This window comes from Perca fluviatilis, chromosome 4 (assembly GCF_010015445.1).
Source record: "Perca fluviatilis chromosome 4, GENO_Pfluv_1.0, whole genome shotgun sequence".
NCBI lineage: Eukaryota > Metazoa > Chordata > Actinopteri > Perciformes > Percidae > Perca > Perca fluviatilis.
The window spans coordinates 21,136,019-21,162,420 of NC_053115.1; the positions used below are offsets into that span (position 1 = coordinate 21,136,019).

The 26,402-nt window shown below is 39.6% G+C and overlaps 2 protein-coding genes across 4 annotated transcripts in view; both read right to left on the bottom strand.

Annotated features, from left to right (window-relative positions):
- Positions 1-722: 722 nt before the first annotated feature.
- On the bottom strand, positions 723-13,153 carry LOC120556968 (telomeric repeat binding factor 2, interacting protein). 3 transcript variants are annotated; one of them, XM_039796901.1, is made up of 9 exons: positions 13,062-13,153; positions 11,535-11,780; positions 10,712-10,857; positions 10,269-10,504; positions 6,642-6,737; positions 5,876-6,518; positions 5,618-5,721; positions 1,503-1,922; positions 723-1,353 (listed from the first exon to the last, which is right to left on the bottom strand). In XM_039796901.1, exons 2-9 carry the CDS (start codon positions 11,762-11,764, stop codon positions 1,132-1,134), a joined length of 2,097 nt encoding a protein of 698 aa, XP_039652835.1. In that variant the 5' UTR covers positions 11,765-11,780; positions 13,062-13,153; the 3' UTR covers positions 723-1,131. The 3 variants fall into 3 exon arrangements, with proteins under 3 accessions (XP_039652835.1, XP_039652834.1, XP_039652836.1); XM_039796900.1 differs by having other exon boundaries at positions 13,038-13,122; XM_039796902.1 differs by having other exon boundaries at positions 13,013-13,099.
- An 8,035-nt stretch (positions 13,154-21,188) lies between these two features.
- pparg (peroxisome proliferator-activated receptor gamma) overlaps positions 21,189-26,402 on the bottom strand; it is a 32,176-nt gene continuing 26,962 nt past the window's right edge. The window contains exons 6-9 of the mRNA XM_039797969.1: positions 24,549-24,666; positions 24,142-24,326; positions 23,729-23,972; positions 21,189-22,241 (exon numbers count right to left, since the gene is read on the bottom strand). Of these exons, the coding sequence (XP_039653903.1) occupies positions 21,994-22,241; positions 23,729-23,972; positions 24,142-24,326; positions 24,549-24,666 (795 nt within the window). The 3' untranslated portion in view covers positions 21,189-21,993. The remainder of the gene's footprint in view (positions 22,242-23,728; positions 23,973-24,141; positions 24,327-24,548; positions 24,667-26,402) is intronic.

The window sequence follows — 26,402 nt, forward strand, 5'->3', positions numbered from 1 at the left end:
GAAGGCTAATTTGTCATTCATAAAAACTCAGTTTCTTGGTCATCAGAAGACCACTTTGTATTGTTGAGCAGCCATGAAAATACAATTATAATATGGTATATGGTAATTGTTGGTAGCAATTCAAAAAAATATATGTTTCTACACACTATTTTCTGTCAATAGCTGTCACACCTAAATCGGACACTTTTGCTTGGAAATCCAGAAAATTGTGACAGTGTATGAAAAATGCAAGAACTTGGTTGCAGTAATATTTCAAATACTTAGAGTAGCAGAGGCACATACTGTATTTCCTTACACTTAGAGCAGCAACTCTTTTTGTTCTTTAAAAGCGTACCAGTAGGCCTTTTCTCACAGCAGACATTTTGACTTGTCACAGTGGGAAAAGCGGAGTTGTTACTAATAATAACACAAACAATGCCTCTGTTATATTTTATATAGTGTTCCATTAACAGTGAGGCAGCATGTACGATACCAAGAAGAAATCATAAAATCATAGCAGCTAAATGGAATTCAGCCATTGTTCGTTTTATTATTTACACCTGTGCGTTTGCTACTATGACAGGTGAAGATGTCTCCTGTGATAAGCTTAAGCTTATTTTGACCTAAAGTTTTCATTCATCTGCATCTCCTACAGGTCCTCTTATCACATATTTCATACAAGGCTGAAGAGTCATTTTTCTTTAAACCATTCAAATGCAATTTGTTCAATTAAACACAATGCATATAAAACAGGAGATTTATTTCGTAATGTAAAAACAGGTGTTTTTAAATGGTATAAAACTTTATGCAATTTAATGAAAACAAACAAAACAAATTAAAAAACAAAATAGAATTTTCATGGTAAAAGACATTTCTGTACAAAGATATAGAGCATGGCACAAATAATAGACTCTACATAATATACCTAAAAACATTCAATAGTTAACCCGGCTAATTTAATATTTCTGAATTTAATTCTTCAAAGTTAGTCAGGATGAGCAGCAATGAAGGAGAGGGACACAACATGTCCCTCATGTTGAAACAAATACCAGCTAACTAGCTCTAGTTAGGCAGTATAATAGATGAGTGTACTCCGTATGCCCAGATCTGCTATTCTCCTCCTGTCTAGCTGTACTAACCTGTCTTTTATTTTCATCCCTCTACCTCGAGGAACACGATTCTTTTGGCCACGTCCTCCTCGCTGTATTTCTCTTGCAGCTGCTGTCGGACCACGGGATCAGCTGAGAGCAAAAGACTGTCGTCACAGCGATTCCAAAGTGGCCGTGGAATGGAACAGCGATTCAAAAGCTGATCCAGAGCAGCAGAGAAGTCTCCGCTGGTCTTCAACAGGGCTTTGGTCACACTAATCAAGTCCTGGAACAAAAATAGTTAGGAGAGTTTAGAAAAGCCAAACAGAATATAACCAAGAATAAAGAGCATATACGTGCAAGAAGATTGTGGAGTGAATGAAGATTGGTGTGCTGCTGCTCTTTAGGATGCATCTAGTACACCACAGTGTTCACCTGGTTTGTCTGGTTCATCAGCTCTTTGATTCGCTGCTTGTCTTCTTCCAACTGGACCTGTGTCAGTGAAAGTGCAGCGTCTCTGTTCACTGTTGGCTGTGGTTTGGATGGAGCTACCGGATTATCACCAACAATGGACTGAGAGTCATCCTCCTGAGATTCACTGTCGAATATGAACAGATGGGCCTTGGAGGTTGCACTGACAGGTTCAGGGCCACCTGTCTTTGGTAGGCAGTTGCTACTGGAGGCCTGGGTCTCTTGCGTGTTCTCTTGGAGACTGAGTCCGTGTTCAGGGTTGGACTGTGTGGAAGCGGTGTCTGCAGCGGTGTCTGAAGTGGGGAGTGGAGGTTCTGTCGATGTGAGCGGTTTTGTCGCTGTTTCAGTTGGATTTTGGAGATCTGGAGTTTCGTCCTCACCAGACTGAGAGACAGGAACATAACAGTTTAAATATTTAAAGGATGGGGAAATAATATGGCCCTTTGACACTGCCTTTGTGTTCAGCCCCATAATAGGGTTTTATTTGTGGAGAGGAACATTTGAGCAGCTTTAGCAAACAATAACAGCAACTAGAGCTGAAATCATTTGTTGATTAATTGACAAATTATCTGAAACCTTTTGACCAGCACTTATCGTTTTGTGTAACATAGCACGTGCTATTCTGTAGTAGAGGATGGATACCCGAACCGAGCCTGTTGGGACCCGGCAGTAACCGACGGGCCGGGCCGGGTTCGGACAGATATTTAGAAATTATGTTCGGATTCGGGTCAGTCACATCAGCGTGATAAGGCATTGAACATTTTAAATTTAAAACAGCTTATTATGTAGGTGCGCGCCTGTGTTAACGAGCGCTTGTTGCCCCGTGTGCGCTGATATGCTCATCTGTTGACATTTCCGAATACCTTCCTACAGTTGCTTAAAGGGGTGATAGAATGATTATATAGGGTATTTTACACTGTTCCTTAAGGTCTCCTAATGGGGTATGTAACATTGGTTGGGCTGAAAACTGCCCGAATGCTATTTTATTAGGCCCTTAACTACCCTGTGAATATGGCTCTATTTGGAACAAGAGCTTTTCTTCCAAATATGGTATGCTCATGAATATTCAGAATGAGCTACGTGCTGATTGGTTTGAGCAAACTACATAGAAACACATGGGAGACTCGACAGCAGGTCTCACTGCAAAGTTATACATTGTTTGTTGGGCTATTACGTTATTAAAATTCACTTCTGAGACTTTTTTAGGCGAGAAATCAACTATATAAAGCTCAAATATGGGACGTTTTACGAAAATTTATGGCTTATTGCAAATTTGGTAAGACTGTGTGTCGGAGTTCAGCTCCGGTGCTGCCTGTGTTGCTGCCTCACTGCCCCGCCTGCCTTCCTCCACAGACCCGGCCTGCAGCTCCCCTCTTCCTGCTAGCTAAATGGCCCGTGTGTGAGAGTGATAAGCGGGTCAGCGAGCTTGTTATACCAGCAATCTCTTACAACAGTTCCAGTTAATCTAGGCTGGCTGTCAGCTGCCGGCATAACTAGAGTAGCTATATTTACAGTTTGAATTTTTTCACGCCACTTATACAACATATCTCTAAAGGTCTTAAAGCTAACAACGTTGGCCGTTTTCCAGGTTAATGAATTTTTGTGAAGATTAGGGGTTTACGTTATCTATGACTGTCCCTTCATGCTAGCTATGTGTAGCTACAAATAACGGATAGTTAGCTTCATTTTCGGCATAAATAAAGTATATTTACAGTTTGAATTTCATCACGCCACTTATACAACATCTCCCTAAAGGTCTTATAAAGCTAACAACGGTGTCCGATTTCAAGTTAATGAATTTTTGTGAACAGTGGGGGTTTCGTTAGCTATGACTGTCCCTTCAATCCTAGCTATGTGTAGCTAGCTACAAATCACGGATAGTTAGCTTCATTTTCAGCGTAATTTGTTTATATTTACAGTTTGAATTTCGTCACGCCACTTATACAACATCTCCCTAAATGTCTTATAAAGCTAACAACGGTGTCCGATTTCAAGTTAATGAATTTTTGTGAACAGTGGGGGTTTCGTTAGCTATGACTGTCCCTTCAATCCTAGCTATGTGTAGCTAGCTAGCTACAAATCACGGATAGTTAGCTTCATTTTCCGCAAAATTTGTGTATATTTACAGTTTGAATTTCGTCACGCCACTTATACAACATCTCCCTAAAGGTCTTATAAAGCTAACAACGGTGTCCGATTTCAAGTTAATGACTTTTTGTGAACAGTGGGGGTTTCGTTAGCTATGACTGTCCCTTCAATCCTAGCTATGTGTAGCTACCTACAAATCACGGATAGTTAGCTTCATTTTCAAGCGTAATTTGTTTATATTCACAGTTTGAATTTCGTCCGCCACTTATACAACATCTCCCAAAATGTCTTATAAAGCTAAACACGCGTCCGATTTCAAGTTAATGAATTTTTGTGAACAGTGGGGGTTTCGTTAGCTATGACTGTCCCTTCAATCCTAGCTATGTGTAGCTAGCTACAAATCACGGATAGTTAGCTTCATTTTCAGCGTAATTTGTTTATATTTACAGTTTGAATTTCATCACGCCACTTATACAACATCTCCCTAAATGTCTTATAAAGCTAACAACGGTGTCCGATTTCAAGTTAATGAATTTTTGTGAACAGTGGGGGTTTCGTTAGCTATGACTGTCCCTTCAATCCTAGCTATGTGTAGCTAGCTAGCTACAAATCACGGATAGTTAGCTTCATTTTCCGCAAAATTTGTGTATATTTACAGTTTGAATTTCGTCACGCCACTTATAGAACATCTCCCTAAAGGTCTTATAAAGCTAACAACGGTGTCCGATTTCAATTTAATGAATATTTGTGAATTTCAGAGGAATTCTAAGAGGAGCTACCTCTCATTGATAGAGCTACATCCAGCCGCAGGCTCTATCAATGAGACTCAGGGACAAGCGGCGTTTATTTCCCCAATCGTTTGTTTAAATAACTCAACACATTATAATTACACACATTAAAAGATTAACTGGAACCTGTGGTAACAGATTGCTGGCGTAACAAGCTCGCTGACCGTGCTCTCACTCACACACACCGGGCATTTAGCTAGCAGGAAGAGGGGAGCTGCAGGTCCTGGAGCTCTGTCAGAGCACCGGCGTTTAGTAGTCCATTATCCAAAAACCGGTGACTTTGCGCGGGTATGGAGTGCTGTGGGCTGCCAGTCGTGACGGAGCTCCAAGTACCTCATAGCAGGCCGGGGTGCGTGAAGGAAGGCAGGTCGGTGGCGGAGGCAACAACACAGGCAGCACCGGGGGCTGAATTCCGACACACAGTCGGACAAAATTTGCAATTAGCCATCCATTTTCGTAAAATGTGGCCCTTTTGGAGCCTTACATAGTTGATTTCTCGCAAAAAAGTTTCAGAAGTGAATTTTGTAATGGAATAGCAGAGATCTGCGCGACCTAGATTCGGAAGACTACCTGATCTCAGGTCAGTTGTGTAGCCTATGTAAATGTTGGGGCGTGACCGTTCTCTTAATACACCCATGGGCTGACAAAGGTTCCGGTTTTTGGGAGGTTGACGTCAACTTCCAGCTTTGTTGGGATTCGCCCGTTTTCAGCGGCAGTTTCAAAATATGAGATTTTCATAGTAAAGGGGTGTCAATGGGACTTTGAGCTTCTATGTATGTCCTATTTACCCACCGAACTGTCGTTATTCAACTATGACAGGGTAAAATCGGTTTTGCATTCTATCACCCCTTTAATAAAAGCGGGCTTTCCACACAAAGAAACGCGTCTTTAGTATGAGAAACTGTGTCGGGCTCGGGCCGGGTTCGGACATGAAAAATTTTGCGCCAAGTATCGATCTTTTATTATGTAAGTGTTGGTCAGTTTGTTTTGCTTGACAATCCCATTTTGCAGCAATACAATTTAAGTGAGATGAACAAACAGATAAAATCTTTTTAGATAAAACAGATATTGACAAAGTTGGAAATAAGGTAATAAATTGCAATATATAGCAGAATCTTGGAATATGTTTAAAATCGCAATAATATCGTATCGTGAAATAAGTATCGTGAGGCTTCTCACCCCTACTATTCTGTTGTGTCTTACCTCACTTTCATCTTCAAACTCCTTTGAAGCCAACTCTAGAATCCCCAACTTTCTCTTTTCTTTCTTCTTCTCTCCTTCCTGTGGCACTGAATTAGACTCTGTATCTGCAAAACAGTGATGGAGGTAAAAAGATGAGAGGAGATCCTCCCATTCTGCCTGACTCAACATTTTACTCAAGTCTGTACTATAAGAGCTTGAAAAGATATTAAGATGCCATCTATGTGTCTTGTGTCCCACTCTGGGAGATGTATAACAAACCTGCTTGTGGCGTTTCAGAGACCGCAGCTTGTCCGCTCCCCTCCTCTTGACTCTCTGCCACTGCTGTCACACTCTTTCCTCTGGCTCTCTTAGAAGGCGGCTGCTCTATGGTTGTGTCTTTTTGAAGAGCGGACTTAACGGCTGATTTAGTTTTCTTTGAGGGCTGGGGAGATGATAAAGGTTGCCCTGGAGAAGATGTTGATGACCTGAGTTTTTTGCCATACGGTTCAGGCGACAGCTCCTCGAGTACAAGTTGCCTGCGTGTTAATCGACGCTGCGGTTGTTCTGGCTTGGGGGAGGCCTTCTGCTGGGCTTTAGGCTTTTTCTGGGAAGAGGTCTCGGGCTGAGCTGGAGGAGAGTCCTCTGGCACACTTTCTTTTTGTGGAGAGATGAGTTCATCCGTTTCTGGTTCTGTGCTCTCAGCTGGAATGGGGTGAGCGTCTGTCTGTGGGTCCAAACAGGGTCCCTCAGGCTGGGGGGAGTTCGATGTTTCAGCTTCTACAGTCCCTACTTGAGTGCTTTCAGTTGGTTGTTCATCTGTCTGTGGGTTCACATGTTGTACTTTTTCTTGGGGAGAGAAGGATCTTTGAGCTTCTCCAACTTTTGGTTGTGGGCTTTCAGATGGAAATGACTGGTCATCTATCTGTCGAAACACCACATCTGTTAGGTTCAGTTGTGCTTATTTAAAAAGAAATATTAAAATCACATACAAACTTACTATTCAAGACTGTGGTGTTTGTTGCAGGAAGTGAGTTGTGGTTACTACCTGTGTTAGGTCTGTTGCTGCTGAATGTGTCTGAGGAGAAGCAGCATCTTCCGCACTGGGCGGTTTTTCAACATCTGTCTCTTGATTTTCTTCTACCTAGGAGCAGACAGAGGAGAAACATCAGGCTTCATGTCTATAAAAAGATGTGACTATGAGTAGTCAGGAGGTATTCCAAAGTTGAGCTTGTACTTCAAAAGAAAGTATGTGAATTAAGTCTGTTGCATTATACTGTACAGTATGTGTTTTCATAAACACCGTGTTACTGTGTTGCACAATGGATTTTTTTAATTTGGCGCCACCAAGCGGTAGTATCCAAGAATACATTCCCCCCCCCTACAGCCTCTGTGACATCAACCAGGGTTTTTAGTTATTTTGAAGCTGTCAACAAGCAGCTTTTGCATGTTGTACTAAGTTTGGACAAAACACAATTTGATGGTATTTTATATGTTAGCTTTGTTCTTTACTTAGTTGCACCAACCCACCTACCATGATTATTATAATTATTTTAATGTTGGCCAGTGTGCCATTGATGTGCTCTTGCAATATTAACGTTATCTTGAAGAAAAAAAAAATTCCGTAAAGAGAAATTTTGATATCTTGACAGCAGTCATCTGAAACACAGAGACAGCCTGTTTGACCTGCAGAAGGTGGCATGAACAATGAATGCTCCATAACTTTGAGTCACTGCTAATAACACCATTGTTTCCCTGGTATTACTTGAACATACTGATCACTGGCTCCCCGTGAGAAACGCACTATATTGAAAGGGGTCTCATATTTTATACACATGCATTTACATACATGACAGGGACCTAATGCAATAAAAAAAAAAAAAATCTTTCAACATATTGTAGCACAATTTGGCACCAAAATAAAACACCCTGCTAACAAAACCTGAACATTATAAGCTCAGAAATGTTGGATTTTTCCCCCAACTTTTTTTATTTAAGTTTACATTTTTACAACCGGTGACACATAGCACAGGGGCCCGTTTCAGTAAGGAGGTTTAACAAACTCGGAGTCTAACCCTGATCTCTGAGTTGATTTACCCTGAGATGGGAAACTCTGAGTTTTCGGTTCCAGAACAGCAGATTTGAGTTGGTTCAATCAACTCAGAGTATGCTCACTCAGAGTTAAGCGCGTGCACCACCACAATTAAAAGGCAGCATGAACGGAGCCATGATACTACGATTCACCATGGTAACAACCACAAACAAACTGCTCGGTGGAAATACTCATGCGCACATACAGCAAGTTTGAACATGTATTTCGTTTAAGTGCTCATATTATGCTTTTTGGCTTTTCCCCTTTCCTTTATTGTGTTCTATATCTTTTTTGTGCACGTTATAGGTTTACAAAGTGAAAAAGCCCAAAGTCCACCCCAAAGGTACTTACCATCTCCAACAGAAAACACTGTTCACAAACTGCTCCAAACAGCTCTGTTGTAGTCCAGCCTTTACTTCCGTGACGAACGTGCATCACTTTGTAACACACGTTATAATGCTCGCCTAGCTGCTAGCATGGCACGACCTCACACTCTGCTTCTGACTAGCTAGCAGTACTTACTGCACATGTGCGACTCCCAACAAAGATGGTACAGAAGTGAGATGTCTCACTCTGTAGCTAACACACAGGGTGAAAAGAGGAGCTGCAACAATGTGCAGTACAACAAATATATGGTGTTTGCTGAAAATTAAACCACATAAACCTATTCTGGTACAACCTCTAAATACAATTATGAACATGAAAATGAGCATAATATGAGCAATTTAAAAAAGCAACACAGCAGGTGCTGCAAAAGAGAGAATTTGCGTGGGAGAAAATTGCTGCTAGAGTAAATGCGTAAGTTCCAATATAGTGTATTAATATCATATTTAATCATAAGTTTAAATATTACTGGTGAAATGGTATTGAACCTATAATCTAGTTCATTAAGGTGCAATCCTGCGGGCGAAAAAGTCCTAGGCCTACTAATCCCATTCTGTGGCTGCAGCACCATCATTAAGAATTATAATTCAGAATCTTTTATTTGAAAGGGTTAAATCATTCACCTGCAATACTGTGGAACTCCTTTTTAATGGCTCTTACTGGTTTGTGTCCAGGGAGCACTACAAAAACGTTTAAAACACGTTTCAGAGCGAGTCACACTCTTCTGACGGCGCTTTGCTAAAATGCTCCGCATTTGCCGTTTGCAAAAAAACGTAATGCGACACAAAGAATCTACTGGGATGTAAGAGTATGTCCACGATGGGTGACGTTAGTGATATGAGGACAGATAAGGTTATGTAGGCTACGTAACTGATAGACTGGGAAGAAAAACAATTCCGCTCAAATGGGTAGGCTAGTATCTGGAAATGAAAATACATCTATAGTCGGGGCCTCAATATCATCTCCCTGCAAAGTGCTTCTTCATCAATGGGATTGTTGACAAAAGGAAATGCCATGTTTTGAGAAAAAAACATATAGGCTAGTCTGCCTAACATGGTTAATAAACCAATGCTGTTTTTTATTCATGCAGATAACAAACTGTGCTGCACCTGGCGTCAAGTGGAGCGGTCCAGAAGGAGCGCCGTCCTCCAAGTCAGGAGATAAGCTGAGTGAGTCAACGAGTTCTAGGAAAGGGTTCCATGTCTCTAGGAATGTCAAGATAGAGCCTTTCAGAGAAGACCTAATACAGTAAATAGCTGACAAGGGGTACGGGGGGATAGTGCGATTGTAGGCTCTGCTCATGGTGTCAAAAAGTAGTTAATTTAGGGCAAGACCAGAACATGCGAGTATGATTGGCAGGAGACTGGTTACACCTGTTACAGGTGTCCCGGACAGTGGAGTATATTTTGGACAGTTTTGCGTTTGTATAGTGGACTTTATGAAGGACCTTGCATTGGATTAAGCCATGACGAGCACATATGGAGGATGAGTGAACCGCAGTCAGAGCAAGATCCCATTGTTACATTGTTATACCTTCATTGTGCCAGGCCCTAAATGTGAGGTCTGAACTTGAAGGTGTAAAGACATGTTTTTTAAGCCATGGGGCCAAGACGGAAGGGCCCTGTAAGCCAAAGTTTTTCCTAACTTGACTCCAGATCTTAAGCGAGAGGGATACAATCGGGCATGCGCCCACAGATGTTAAAGGCAAAGGGAGCTGAGAGCAGAGGACCGACCGCAGCGGGAGGCGCGATCCTGCCTTTTCCAAATGTACCCAGGGGGGTAGAGAGGCACAGTCATCGTTCATCCAGTACAGGAGTTTTTGGAAGTTAGCTGCCCAGTAATATCGCCTGAAGTTAAGGCGCGCCAGGCCCCCCTCAGTCTTCAGGGACTGTAGTATCGCCTTTCGGATCCTAGCAGGTTTGCTGCCTCATAGATATTTAGATATCGCCCTGTCCAGCTTGTCGAAAAAGATTTAACGATAAGTACCGGGATATGCTGGAAAAGGTAAAGAAATTTGGGGAGGACAACCATCTTAATCAAATGTATCCGGCCCACGAGGGAGGAAATGTTGGATTTATTGCAGGACTGCTGTATTGACCTGGATTAGATTGTAGCTGTAACCTGTGCCTCCTGTATACATTCTAAAAGAAACATATGATACTGAGACTTACATGACAAAATACCATCCAGGTAAATTACCTTAGTCTCTCCCTCTACTGTCTTGGTGTCTTCCTGTGTTGTTGCCACCTCCACAACCTCGGACTGTTTTTTTGCCAGTAGCACTTTATAGTGAGTTTTCATTGACTGCCAGCTGTGACCGGTCACCCGCTGCTTCTCCATCTCTTGCCAAAGCCGGTTCCCCCCAATCTCTGTCTTGTGCTTGATGACATATCTCAAAATAGCAGCGTCATCTTCCGCAGTGTAAGCAAGCCTGCCTAATAATAAGGAAGGAAGGAAGGAATGACAGAAAGTGCATACATCAGTTGATTTAAAACAACAGTTACATAAATTCTAATTCCCAATTTGATAATAAACAGCACAGCTAATATAAAACCAGTGCACACGTTTTTATTTAATAGCTATTTTTGACTAACTATGACTTTCAATATGGTCCTCACAAGAAATTTGGGGTTTTTAGATACCTCTTACGAGTCCAGGAGAGGTCTCTTTGCTTTTGTTATGTCTAGCAGACTGTCTCAGGACCACTTCCGGATTTAACCTGTAGTCCTCTAAATTCAGCTGTTCATCCTTCTCGATACAGTCGTGAATGTACTGCGTGGACACGTACCTTAAGAGAAAACAGAACGCAGCTTAAATTCTGTGCTTTGAATATTTTTCAAGTTAGTTACACAGTAACCACTTTTGCCTAATTAAATGCTCTAGCTGATCCCATGATCACTGTGCTAAAACTTAAAATTGCTCCATCATTAGAAAGGAGGAATAAAACATAATATAGTAAGCCGTGTTTATTTATAGAACATGTATAGAACAGTAACACTAGTAAAGCTCTTCCTTACAGAGCAAAATGCTCTTTAATTGTGTAATAAGGGTAGGCATTTTCTTTCAATAAGCCTTAGAAGACTGGCCATGAACAAACAGCAGCTAGTAGTTACTGTATATGGTGTACCAGTGAGGTACAGATAGAGGTATAGATCACAAAGTGTCCCATATGTTAACATTGATACATACTGTACATACCTTCTACGCAGTGTATGATGAAACAGATTTTAGCTCATCAGGTGTGAGGCTGAGATGTGACTTATTTATTGTCATTATATGTGAAAATTAAGCTGTATTTGTGAATGCTGAACAGACTAAATGTCAAAATATGAAAGATGAATTGGCCCATCAACACCAAACAATAGTCTTGAATCTTACAACCATGTAGCTTTCTTTCTATCAACTGAATAGACTGAACAGTATTTCTCCTCCTGACATACATACTTTCTAATGTTCAGCACCTACCAGTGAGCAGTAGTTTCAGGAATAGAGTCTCTTTCCTCTGGGTCAATCAGCAGGATTGCCCCTGGCTGCTGCACATTGCACAACAACCCCCCTCCAGCTGTGATGAGCGGCTGGAGCTTGAGTTTAACAGGACCCGGTCGCAAGAAGAAAGACATGGGTTCACCGTCCACAGTCAAGAACAGAACTGGGGAGATGTTAGATTTGGCCACATCCTTCTGTTTGGATGGCATGGTCAAAATGTCTCACCTGGTGGAAGAGGGGGAATTACAAAGAAGACAGCGCTTAATACATGTCAAATATTGAAGGTGAAGCTCTACTACTGTTAGAACGTAACTAACGTTATGAGCATAAACATTTACCAAGTACCATCAGAGCCAGTAAATCAAGAAAAAACAACATTGCAACATGTTATAACACAATATCTCATGCTGTATGTCTAGTTCTGACAAGAGCTGTTATTATTTCTGTAGGCTATTGAAACGACTAGTTAATTTATTGATTAATTGGTCGATAGTAAATTAAACAACTAATTTCAAATATGACAAAGTAATTTTTCAACATTTAAGTGTGAGGATTTTCTTCCTTTACTTGTGTTAGATTGAATATGTTGTGGTTTTTGGCTTGTTACTTTGGGTATATTTCCCTTTTTTGAATGTTTTACAGAAACAATGATTTAAAGATTAATTAAAAGAATATAGGCCTACAGTTCAGTGAACCATTTTCAACACAGTTGCTTTATCGTGATTCAGTGCTCCAGAAAGCTAACCTGACAAGCCAGACCCAATTAAATTTGCTTCCGCTAAGGTGTGTCTAGATTTCTAGGCTACCAGAAAGCTTCATTTAACCAAAACCAGTATCAGCCAATATCAAGCCCATTCACTGTCCTCTGCCCGGTTAAACCACTGACACTTTACAGTTTTAAAACACTAATATTGCACCTCCTGCCATTATTATGAAAACATTATTTACCAAAGGATTGATTACACACATTTCATGCAATAACGGTTCCTCACAGGACACATACGGTTATGTTAAACAACCATAGGCCTACTATTACCATCGAAATTGATTTCTTTATTTTTTTTCATGAAATAAGTGTAAGTAAATAATCTTTTTTATAGAGGCTATGGTTGTATCACAGATGGTTGAAGTCATCTGTAATATTTCTGCCAGGTTTAATTCACTCTTTGACCAACAGGTGGTTTTGTGTGCACATGAAGCCTTGAGAAACGAACCCTTTTGCGAACCAACTTTCTGGAAACCTTCCATGCTTCATGAAGCTTCATCTCGCCATCAACAGTTAACCACCATGCTCTCACATGAACAGCTGGGAAACGGTTTCCGTTAGTTAACGTTACAGTACGTTAGCTTAATCTGGTTAGCACCATTAGCTTGTACGTAGCCCGTTTAATGGCATATTTTGGAGAGAGTTGCAGCCTAGTTAGCTGATGTAATGAGTACACAAAAACACTGCTTACCGTAGACATTGGACTTAAAACGTACCGTATACTGTATTAGTTTGTTTACCTCCTCAGTGAACTTTCCCGCCGCGACAACAAAAACAAAAAAAACACAGCCTACTTCCGGGTTTTCTTCTTCGTCGGCGGATTGAATCCAGTTAGTGTTGCATTACTGCCCCTACTGTTTGGAGCTAGACTGTATTCTACTGTAATTCCATCAAAAATCTTTTAACAGTCTATGAAATCATTCAGTAAAAATCAAAGCGTTAATGCAGAGGCCCAATCTCCCTTTTCCCCTTTGGCTTTTCAACTTTTTTGACATTTGTGTAAAGCCACTTTGTATTTGTTTAACCCTGTCTAGATATGGATACACAGGCCATCACTTCACAGTGACTCTGACTAAATATGAAATAGTACTGGAGAACTTTATAGAAAGTGGAGGTGAAAAAGATCCATGTATCCAGAATAACTGTACTGCAATTTACACATACCTCCCGTTTATTAATTGAAAGAATTGGAACTTAAAAAAATAAAAATAGATAAAAGAATCACTTTAAATGAAGGTCCATGCTCTCCAACATGATGTGAAAAGGGCCTTTTTCACAGCAGACATTTTGACTTTGTAGGACTAATACTATTACATTAATAGTTACTGTGTTTGGTTTAAATGTCCTAAAAAGCCATGACAAAACTTGCAGCCTGAATTCAGCCTTCATTCATTTTACACCTGTGCCTTTTCTACTGTGACATGTCAAAATGTCTTTTGTTTAATTTCTTCTTTTCAATTAGCTGTTCCTCTAAATTGCTACCTTCACTGGACTGCAGAACTAGCATATATCAAAGTGTTGGATATTTCTGTGCCATACTTGAACTATGCAGATGTGTGTTATATGAGGTATGCCCTCTCAATATATCAAATAAACATGTCTAAAAACTAAAAGCAGTGATGGGATGCCCTTAAAAATGGTCTGAAAATATTATGTTTACACATTCAGAATACAATGTGTACTTGAGAAAAAGTTCCAGTGTAGTGCAGTGTAATTGCTGTAGCTACAGGGTCTGGACCACACAGAGTATTGGTGAAGTTATGTTCACAGAACATAGACAAACAACCCAACTGAGCTGTGTGTTTCCTTCAGCAGAGAAAAATGATATCTCCGGAATCAAACCAATAAACACTGACAGTCCAGTGGGACATATTACTTGATTACATGATTGTCCCCTTGAGGCAGGTATGTGAAAGGCATGATGGATAACGGCTGCACTGATTTCAGCCCCTCAAAATATGAATAACATAATAATTAGCAGGGAATCAGCCCAAAGTGGAGTTGGATGATATTGCAAAAGTGTAGCAGAAATCGAAGAGATGCACACATATTTTTATAAGCAAGCTACCTGTAGTGTAGTTGTGACAACACAACCGTACAGAAGTCCTGATGGCTGATACAGTTACAGTATAATGTGTACAGTACAGTTACACTATAATGTGTAGTACAGTACTGCAGTACTGCATAATGTGTATTTCAGAATACGGGCTGTGTGCATTTCTCTGTGGATTGAGCGTTTTGATGCTTTCACAGTATATAGCACCTCAACCTGCTTTATAATTAAAAAAGACATGAAAATCTTGTTTTTACAACATGAGACCTTTATACTTGTCTGATATTGATACGGCTTTGTGTTCAAGAAGTATATTCTACAGTGTTGTATGACAAAGATGTTCTCTTTTTTGCAATTGTTTACGTATCTGCTTAAAGACTTTTCTGTCTATAAACTAAAAAACAGTCTAGTAATACTCATCCTGTGTTGATCCAATTCCCTTTTAAATGCCAAAAGCTAATTAACATTTCTCAACAATATTAGTGACTCATTACTTTGTGAAATCCAGAGTCCAGCTTTAACTTATTCTTTGTTCAGTTAAACCAGGAGGCCATGGGAAGGAATTGGGCTGGCCTGTTTACTGTATCACCTCCCCGATCTTGCCTCCCTCACAGTCCTGACAGCTACATTATTGTTATTGGCCTCTATTGTTTCTCTCCCTCTTCGGTTCAACCAGCTGAAACAATACAACAGCCACTCCAACTGCTCCAACTCCTCCAAATCAATGTATGTTTGTGGATAATCTGTAATAATTAGATTAGGCTCTGGCAGAACAAAAATCCCTGCTGTGAATTTCAGTAGCTGTTTCCATCAGCAGAGGGAGATATTACACTACTTTACAGAACACCAGGGCTGTCTATCAAACAACATGTTATTAATCACTTTAGTCCAAAATAATGGATTGATATTCCTACTATAATAAAACTCCAAATAAAGTGCACTGTAATCTGATCTTCTTACAAGTGCATCTGTTTGCATAATTACCATTTGGAAACAACAGTTTCAATGAACAGAACAAACCTCCATCAGATTAATTTAAATTCAGATTGATTTATTTGTCAGAATTCCTTATGTACGTGGACTAAATATATAAAACCAGGTAGTCCAGATAGTCTAGCTAGCTGTCTCAATGTACCATGCAGAGATCTGAAGAGCAGTTAACCATAGTCCTCATAAATTGACCAGAGTTTAAAATTCTAACACAAAGAAAGCGGAAGGAAACAAACATCGGCGAAAAGACATGCATCCAGCGAAATTTCCTGCAGCACCGGAGCAATCCCGGAAGTGAAATGTCGTGGCTATAGACTACTGGACTATAGACGTGGCCTTGACCTCTTCTGAGACGTTGTGATTGTAACTGGGTCACCAACTGAAGCTTCTTTTGGAGACAGATCGAGACTCAAGTGCCAATGTGGGTTTTTTCGCTTTCTCACTGGCACGCTGTGATCGTCCCTGTGGATGTGCTGCTTGGGAAAAACTAGGCTAAAGGGACCTGGGTTACGCTGAACCACTGTAAGGCCTCAGTTTCATAATAGCCATATAGAGCAGCATTGCTACTGATGATAATCAGACAAACTAACAAGAGGGAAAATAGATGAAGCTCTGTCTCTTTTTTACTCTAGAACTAATGTCCCCTCCTTGAATCTTTGGCCATGGCAATATTAAGACACATTTTAACCATTCTTTAGTATAGTTTAGTAAGAATAGGACTAATGGCCAGCATTCTCTGTGAGAAAGGGTTTAAAACTTTGTTATGCCTCCTAAAAAAGACAACCTTGAAAGACTCCTCCAGAGTGAGACAGAAAGGCCTCAATCTTAGCACAATCTCAGCACAACTGGCAGGTTACTGAGTATGTTGGAAAAAATGCATGAAACTTTGATGCACAGAGATAGTGACAATGTTGTGCAGGCAGCATTATTCACTTTCTTGTCAAGCGTTATATGAAAGGATTGTTCAATATGGATCTCGAGCCAGCTGACGGTTATCTCAGTTTAGCATACAGACTGGAAACAGCTAACCTAGCTCTGTTCAAAAGTAAACATCTGCCTAACTGTACCTTTTAACCCTTTTATCAACCCTTTTAGAAAGCTGCACACATTTTTTGTGTTAATGGGTCAAATTTGACCCGTGATTTAACTCAGCCCATAATACTATTTAAACAATGATTATCGTCCAACATTGCTTTTCACCTCATAGCTAACTTATTGTGTATTCATTTAAATGTTATATTTGGCATCATGGACCTTTGATCTTAAAGTGTCACTCGTTTTTAACTTAAAAAATGTTTAAATTCACTCATTATATTTCCAATAATGAAGACAATGGGTAATTATGTTATCTGACTATAACAGACTAATATTAGAACACACCTCCAAAATGATTTGCATGTGGGGGTTTTTCTGTGGTTTAACGGGTCAAAATTCACCCGTATAGATTTAGGTTAGGAAAAAGGTAAGTCTGTTAACAAGAATACACATCTGATGAAGACGAGGGTCCAAGTGACCCAGATGCTCAAAAAGGTCTTTAAATAAAAAATAATTGACATTTAATGGTCGTCAATCCCTTATCACACCCAAGGCAAAGCACCAACTGAGAAGAGCAACCCAAAATGGAGGGTGTTTGCTGGATGGGGATCGACAAAACATACCTGAATGCTAACATGGGGCTGTGGCTTCTTGCTGGGGTGTACAGATCCTGGAATGAGGCTACAGGTTATTGGATGCTGAGTCATGCCAGAGTATATTGCATGCTACCATGTCACTTCAGACTGTTATGTGTCATCCTCTGTTTAAAGAGTTTCTGCCTTTATTTTGACAGGACAGCTATGTGAGAAAGGGGAGAGAGAGAGAGTGGGGTAAGACATGCAAGTAATCGTCACAGGTCGACTTCGAACCCTGGATCTCTGCGTCGAGGCATAAACCTCCAAGTATATGTGCGCCTGCTCTACCCACTGAGCCAACCCGCGCCACGTTGCTATTTTTTATTTTGTTTTTTTAGAGACATTTACAAACACATTTACTAAAATTCTGACGTTTGTTGTGTTAGAATAGCCATGTCTGAGGATATCATGAAAACGTGTTCCAATGAAAAATAGGAAATGGTATTTTAACACAATATAAGGTTTAAGTTTATACCTTTTCCCCCCTGTTTCTAGTCCATATGATAAGCTAAGCTAACCATCACCGGACTGCAGCTTTATATGTTTCAGACGACGTAATGTTTTTAAATGTTGTAGTCTTTAGGCAGCAAGTGTGTCACATAGAAAAATCCTTTCCTTTGTCAGGAATGATGACAGAACAGCTTAAACCAGGTGACATTGTATCATATTGCACCTACATTCCACTCAAGTGCACATTAATAGTGTTAAAGAGTGAGTGAGTAAATGAGTCACTTGGAAAAAATCCACCTGACAAAGGTAACGTGATGTGGCGTGAGCTCTGCCAGTTAAAGCCGAAAATGTTCGTGGGCGGGAAAAACGTTGTGACATTTCAAATTACATTTCTACAGTGTAAAGAACACAATGTTTTGTTTTTTTTAAGATTATTTTTTGGGGCTTTTCCGCCTTTAATTTTTGAGAGGACAGCTAGGTGAGAGAAAGGGGAAGACATTCAGGAAATCGTCACAGGTCAGATTCAAACCCTGGACCTCTGCATCGAGGAATAAACCTCCTCTCAGTATATGTGCACCTGCTCTACCCACTGACCCAACCCGGCCATAAAGAACACAGTGTTTGATATTTTTTATGCCTACCTTTATATCAAGACTACTGTTTTTTTATGTTGGGTTATACACATAATCCAATCCAGTGAATTTGCACTGTTAAATAATCTCAATAAACAAAGTAAATTTAAAATCTTTAAATGTAGTTTTTATTCTATACTTTAAGAAGAGCTGTGTAAATTATGGGGCATTGATGCACGCTATGCATAGAGCTCTACTTACATTTTCAAATTGTAAAATTCACACTTCCTGTAGCCTTCAAATTTATGAAAGTTGACTTTATATTTATATATTTTGTGTCTCATTATTGTTTTAGGATTAGAGAAAGAAAAAAGACAATTTCACTTTTTCATGCCACTGAAGTGAAATGCTAAAAATCTGATGCATCAAGCTACACACAATTTGTGCTTTATAGAGGTATACAGTACAACAAATATCCCTGGCCAAAATTAAACCGGAGTACATTATTTCTTCTTCTGAAAGTCTAAAATGTTTCCTGTAGAAAGAACATAAAGTGCCATAATATACATTCCTGAGGTGTTTTCTATATAAACACCAGATTAAACACAACTATTTCTCGAGAGCAATATTCGTCTTACAGCGGCAGGTGTATCACTTCACAAACAAGGCTTGTTCAAGGACCCACATACACACAGATATCAGGTATCACACCCTGGTGGGAGTAAAATTCCTTTCTCATACTAAAACAAAAGAGAATAAAAAAGCAAAGCTGCTGTTTCTTAAGGAGCTCAAACAAAAACAAAACTTCCTTGTGTAAATCACAGTCGCTATCTTTGGACTTGGCTCTGTGCGAACGGACAACTGCAGAAAAATACTTTATGAAAATTATTTGGCACATTAGCTCAGGAATCTTGGCAGGGTTTGGTCAGTAGAGACCGGCCGTAACAAAGTGAGGATATGCTGACTCGACATAAAGAACACATTTAATTACCATCATCATCAACCGTCCAAGAGGACCATCCGGGTCAGAGCCAGAAATCCCCCCCAACCTTCATCTGCCAACTCAAATGCTTATTTTAAGTGGCCAAACTTCTTCTTAATCTGCTGCATTCTCACGGCCTGGCTCTCCTCTTCTCATCTTCTCATCTTTTCTCCTTTTTACAGCTCACACATATTCCTCTTATTCCTCATCAGATCTCATTGTTATCATAATTGTTTGTCTTTATAACCTAAGAAAAAGATCCCTGCAGATACATAAAAAAAGAGAAAGTCAAAGAGGCTGCCCTAAGGCAACCAGATGTCTTATTGACTCTTATAGTACAGCCTCCCAGTATAATGTGTCATATGAAAGAAAAGGTTAGATAAGACTGTTTGTCTTTAAATTAAGACAATCAGTATCATGTAAGTATGATTCACTAAATAGGGAAAATTGATGGATATAACTGATATTTGTCACTGCAGGTTTAACGACATATTTTATATATATTCTAATCAATTATTTTCCATTTGTTGCCTCAAGGCAATATTATGCAGTTATGCTACTTGTTAGGACAATAATATGTTCAGTGGTGGAGATGTATTATGTCTAACTAGAACTCACTGGAAATAATGGACACGGGTGCATTTTATGGCGGAAAGGGGCGAAAGGGTGCTCATGGAGGTATTATCCTGCTGATAGTGAGAACGGTGAGCTTGAGAGCAACGACAAAGACAAAGACTTGATCCCACGATCAGGTTTGGGAAGCAGTTCTGTTTAGAGGCAACACTAAGAAATGAACAAGCTTGGTCCATATAGAATTATGTATTTCTTAAACTAAGGATAAGGCAAAGTGCAGGACATGTGGGGCCCATCTCTCTTTTAGGACCAAAAGCAGCTGTTTCTGGAGGTTCAACACAGAATGAGAAACAACAAAATGAAGACCAAGATTCACAAATATTAGAAAAAATCTGAAACTTAAAGAAACAAGGGACCATGTGTATTTTGTAATATGACGTTTCTGAGGTATATGTTGCGTTTTCTTCTGCCTAATAATTGTTCGACAGATATCTGATATTTTTTTGATCTACACATTTTTAGAACTTCACAATCTTACAAAGGTTGAAGTATTTTTTTCATAAGAGAAAAAAATACATCTTTACACTGTATCATATATAATGAAGCACACACTACCTAGGTCTTCTTAATGTGTCTCATAGGTCCAATGGCTTCCACTGACTAATATCTAATTTACACTAATCCTAACATTCACCAAGCTTGACCCGTATGATGGATTTTACAGAGGTTAAAGCCCTCATATGAATGGAAGCATGTACTGTTAGTTTGTGTATTAACCTGTCAAAAAGCCAGACAATAAAAAGGCTCTGTGTCAATGAACCTGCACTGTGTGTTAAGGTGAACTGATGTTTCAGTGGGCTAAATTGTAATGCCCTGAGTTTGACTCTGACCTTGTTGTTGAGTGCCTCTAACCGTTTCTTTTTTGGTTCTCTGTAAATTAATCTGTCTAAAAAAAAAGGCACAGACGTTGGTACCCCCTCAAAAAATGTCCAAAAAACATTTTACAAAATGAAACCACCTCCCCGCTAGCTGATCAAATGTGTATCCACAGACTTTGGTTTTCTGGCACGGTTCAACAGAGTTCAGATGTTGCAATCATTCCAACAGGGTGTGTGTGTGTGTGTGTGTGTGTGTTTGGTAAGAGACACTGAGGACAGCTGATGTAATGACTGCAAAACAGATTTCCAGAGTCTGGGTGACTGGAATGCTTTCAAAAAAGGCATTATTAGGAAATGTTTTTTGACAGTACATCGCAAGTCCACTCAGATGACTTTAAGCAAGAGACAGATTTCAAGTAAAAAGTAAGAAAATATTTTATTTACAACAACCACCCTCCCCACCCCGTATTAATCTAATCGCTTTGTCTGCAGATCCTCAACGCCCACCTACCCATCCCAGCTGTCCAGTAGACACTTTGCATATAGATAAAAATATAATTTCATAGCAAAAATTATAACTCAACCACTTTTGAGGAATTTAAAATCAAATAATGCTGAAAAGCGTGTTTGACAGACAATTTCATCCATACAAAAAGAATACATATGGCTGTATATTATACATTATAAATGTGTAATATATCTTTTTTAAATGGCATTTATTCCACAAAAACAGAAGTCAAACAGCAAATCTTAAAGGCACAATATGGCATATACAGTTTTTGTTCTTCTTATAACAAACATCCACATGGTAATGTGCCTTTTGTTGGCTTCACACTTTCTCACAGGTTCTGCAGGTGGCCGAGACCAAAATATGTTACAAGCAATAATCTCATTTCTGTCTTTAGATAAAGATGATTAAAAACAGTTAGCACTTCCCCCCTGATGCCAAAACCGAAAATGACTGTGTATTGTTTTGTGTGTGTGCGCCAGCATTCATTTATTTGTGTGTGTTCACAGAGGTATTGAAGCACGTAGACACTGCTGCTGCCTATGACGGCTGTAACGCAACATTTAGATGAGCTGCACATGAACAACACATACTCTACTGTGTGACACATAGTGTAAAAATATTCACAGTAATTCACAGTTAGTTACAGACTCTCGTTCTGATTGGTGCACTAGGTGGTAGTTTCGTATTTAAGTTGGCAGCCCACTCGTTCACAAAATGTCCAGGCTCAGCAGTGGCTAAATGACATTGCTGCTGTCTAGACAAGCTCTAACACACAGATTGTGTCTTTCTTTCCTTGATTTCCCTTTTCCTGTTCTTCTTCATCTCTTTCTCAATTTCACTCAGCCTGTCTGGCTACATCCCTTTATTTCAACACACCAGCAGCACAAAGTGCTTCATCTGTATAACTTCACAAGTCATGATTTTAAAAATAAAATCTCTTTATTCGCTCTTTTACTTCTCTTTCTCTACTTGTCCTTTTCTTCCTGTTAAATTCTAATACAAGTCCTTCATGATCTCCTGCAGCAGTGGGTGTAAGCAAATGTCCACCTCTGTCTTCTTCAGCAGCTGGATGAGGTGGACGTGGTCGGTGACGATCTGACGCAGGTCCGTCATTTTCTGGAGCAGTTTGGCGAACAGTTGCAGAGAGACTGGGTGGTTTAGCTTCAGCTGCAGCTCGAGCGAATGGAGAACCGTTTCCTGAAGCTGCTCGATGGGCTTTACATTCAGCAGGCCTGGGCGGTCTGGACGGGTTTCAGAGACAGGGAGCATAAATCAGTGACATTTCTGGTGACACAATAAGTGCCTATTAGGTCAACATTTTTGTTGAGTAAAAAGCCCTTAATTGAGCAGTCGCTTATTTCTGGACCTAGCTGTGTTATTGCTAAAAGCCTTCTTATCTTCAAACTATAATCTTAGTCATTTATGTTAATAATTGACTTAAATGGCTGATGTTTCATCCTCATCAGATCAAGGCCAGACTTTTATCAAGTGGCCACACGCTAACCAGCAATATTATACCATGTAGTGGTTTGTGAGTGATGTTTAAATGTTTAGAATTTTAAACAGTTCCCAAAAATTTTTTTTACTTTACTATTAAGACATTATAATTCTGCAAAAACATTATGCCTGATTCTCTAGTACTTTTCTTTTTGATATAGATCATTAATAACAGTGGAAAAACGTGAAGAAACAAGCAAGGCTAAGGGATTTATAGTCGCTCAATTTGCTTTCTTGTCAGGAGAAAGTTTATCCACTCTCACATTTGTCCGTTCAGTATGAAGCTGGAGCCAAGAGATGGTTAGCTTATTATTTCACAAACGCTTAAAAAGACTTAACATTAAGACTTAGCATGAAGACTCTAAAGCTAACACATAACCTAAGCCAGTGGTTCCCAACCTGGGGTCCGGGCACCCCTTAGGAGGGTGGCAAAGATCACAGGGGGGGGCGCAAGTCTTTATCTGGTTTAAGGTTGAGGTAAAAAAAATATATTTGCACATGTTAAACAAATTATGATAATACACTAGAATATATAATGTACACAAGTCTGTATAAAAACTATATATTTTTGTTCAAGGAAAGAAGGTTGGGAAGCACTGACCTAAGCCAACTCCCTTCTGGCTGCAAGATTGGAATTAAAGTATTCCTTTAAAGTGCTCATATTATGCTCATTTTCAGGTTCATAATTGTATTTAGAGGTTGTACCAGAATAGGTTTATGTGGTTTAATTGTCAGAAAACACCATATATTTGTTTTATTGCACATTGCTGCAGCTCCTCTTTTCACCCTGTGTGTTGAGCGCTCTGTTTTAGCAACAGAGTGAGGCATCTCACTTCTGTACCATCTTTGTTGGGAGTCGCACATGCGCAGTAAGTACTGCTAGCCAGTCAGAAGCAGAGTATGAGGCCGTGCCACGCTAGCAGCTAGGCGAGCATTATAACGTGTGTTACAAAGTGGCGCACGTTTGTCTCTGAAGTAAAGGCTGGACTACAACAGAGCTGTTTGGAGCAGTTTGTGAACAGTGTTTTCTGTTGGAGATGGTAAGTCCCTTTGGGGTGGACTTTGGGCTTTTTCACTTTGTAAACCTATAACTTGCACAAAAAGATATAATAAAGGAAAGGGAAAAAGCCAAAAAGCATAATATGAGCACTTTAAGACTACTAGGACTAGAATACTATGATCAATGACATATACAACATATCCTGTAGAAAAAGAAGAACAAAACACTCACCCCCGCTGAGGATAATGACAGCCAGAAACAGCGCCATGTCGCTGTCGTCCAGCTCCAGCATGTTGAACTTGACTGAGAACTCAAACTTTGGTTCCATCATTTGACAGAAAGGTTTCCTGAGACTCTTGAGGAACTCCCGCGTCATAAAGATCTGTCCGTAGGAGATCAGGGTCCCGTCTTTGTTCATCAGAGGCGCCATCATGATGATTAAGACCTCAATCACACCGTACTTCAGCAAAGTTACCTGGGAAAAGGGTAAAGGTTGGGGTGAATAAGTGGAGTGGGATTATACCTTCACAAATGACAGGTGGTAAGTGATGGTTTTAAATTGTTCACAGTATCTTTAGCTACATTGATGGTATGTACGGATTTAAGTGACAGAATGGATAAGCAGCAGTATTCAAGCCTGTCACCTGATCATTGAGATCCAGATGGATGAATCCCGGGATACTCTTAGCGAACTCTGTCACTTCTCTCACTGCTTCGGCCGAACGTGATTGACAGCTTTGGAAGAAACGCAGTTCCAAAGCGTCTGATTGTGCCTGTCCGCTGATTCCCAGAAAGCCAAACTCGGACCTCGGGTTAGCACCTGTGAAACCTGAAATCGGATAAGATGTGCATAGAAAAGAACGTATGTCCCTGATGAGGCGGTTTAGTTGCAGGATTACAAGAAAAACTACAACAATGTTTTAAATATCTTCGTGCAAAGAACAGAGAGAGTTTTAAAGCCAATTCAACAAGGAAGGTAACATAAATGACAATTTAATTATTAGGTTAGGTAATCTCTAAATCATGACAAAGAGTATATTGTATTTCTAACCTCCAAGTCCGGCTGTTAGGACGGATGTCTGCTGCTGGTTCTCCTGGATGGGTATCTGCCTACAATTAATAAACTGCTCTCCTTCCATTAGAGACTTCATGTCATGGATGACAAAAGGCTGCAGGTAGAGAAGAAAGAATATGGAAGAAGAGAGATGTGTGGGAGTAAGAAATAGCAGGTAGAACGGGACAGGAAGAAGGAAAAAAAAAAAAGAAAAGGAACACCGTCAGCTCCTCACAGGTCTTCTGAGGACACCACCGATGTTATGTGTCTGATGGACAAAGTAAATCAATCCTAGCTGCTGGCTGAGTCAGACAAAAACACCATTTCCAGATAGATGAAGCATAACTAAGTTAAAGTCGCTCTAACTGGCAAAACACCGGCAAAGACATGCAGCGGCCTGAATGATGAATGGTACCATTCATATACTTAAATCTTCCTTTTTCATAGCGGTAAAATTAATAATGAGACATCCTACAGGGAATTACAGCAAACAATTCTCACAAAACGTTATGAAATGAATAATCACTTATCATGTGAGTAAATGAAATAGATGTATACAGTACAGAATGTGCTGGATTTGCAGGAATCTATTAGTTTACAGTATATTCAGCGTTCGTATGGAAGATCCCGACTGCCAATTTTGAAATAAAGTAAATTAAAGCACAAAGAAGAAATAGACACACATTCATTCTCTTGTAAAGGAAAAGTTGAATTCATAAGCATTAAAATGCACCTTGCTAAGTTCAATACACTCAGGTTTTTCTTTTGCTGCTACAGACCTAATTGGTGAACAGTCTTAGTTGGCTAATGTTAGCTAACTTTAGCTATGACAAACTTTTGCTGACTTTGTCTGTGCTACTGTAAAGCTACAATTTATCATTTGTCGTTATTCAGTAAATGCTACTTTGTAGCCAAAGTAGCCCATCCCAGTTATCCACCTTTACTTTCTCATTAATTGTACAAAGTGTTCTACTGTATGCCAAACTAATTTAGCGAAACATGTGTAAGTACTTCCTTCACCTCTGATGGCAAGTCAAGAGTGCTGGTAGAGTTAAACGTTGATTATACATCAACTCATATCAAGGCCCCACGTGTTAAAAAAACTGTAAATCGTCTACAAAACATTAAATTATCCTCTAATCATTCTCCCAATTTGTTTCAGGGGGTTCGCTGTTGTTTAGTAAATAAACCAAGACTTCCTTAAACCAACAGATAATTCAGTGCTTTTGGCTGCTATCGCTGTGTGATGAACAGTCATAACAACCAGCCAAAAGAGAGGCGGTGCGGCCTTGAACTCATCCGACTATACAGAGAGAGACAGCCGAAAAGGAAAAGACTCAGATGCTGCTTGTACATTTGGTCCTCAGTTGTAAAGCCAATAATAATAACAATGGCAGTAATAATTACTAATGAGGGCAAGAGGTGCAATTGGTGCATTTTGGTTCATTTGCACCCTCATATTCATTATTCACTGCCCAACATTCACATCAAAGCTATAGTTAAATTAAATGTAAATCTGTTTTTAAGTGCTTGATCTAGGTGTTTGGTTCTACCTATCAAAATCTATCAAATCCATCTGACAATATAATTAATAGGTTCAGTTGGTCAGATTAGGCTGTTATTTAGTAATATTCAAATAGATTTATTTGAACCATACTTTTGATAACTTTCAGAATGAGTTATCAAAACATATTGAAAATATTTGCAAAGGAAGATGATACTTTGATGTTTTTTTTTCTTTTTTTTACCTTATTTCAAGCCTTTAATAACAGTATCGTTCTGAGATGAACCACAAGAAGAAGAAGCCATCACCACGAACCAACTGTGGATCATTATTATATATAAATATTC

Bases quoted from the DNA above. Each gene is read 5' to 3' on its own strand.
- LOC120556968 (XM_039796901.1), bottom strand. From the start codon at position 11,764: ATGCCATCCAAACAGAAGGATGTGGCCAAATCTAACATCTCCCCAGTT. The intron at 6,519-6,641 runs GTAGTAACCACA...GTGTTTCGACAG, and splicing joins CAGCAACAGACCTAACACAG to ATAGATGACCAGTCATTTCC. The intron at 1,923-5,617 runs GTAAGACACAAC...CCTGTCTCTCAG, and splicing joins AGTTTGAAGATGAAAGTGAG to TCTGGTGAGGACGAAACTCC.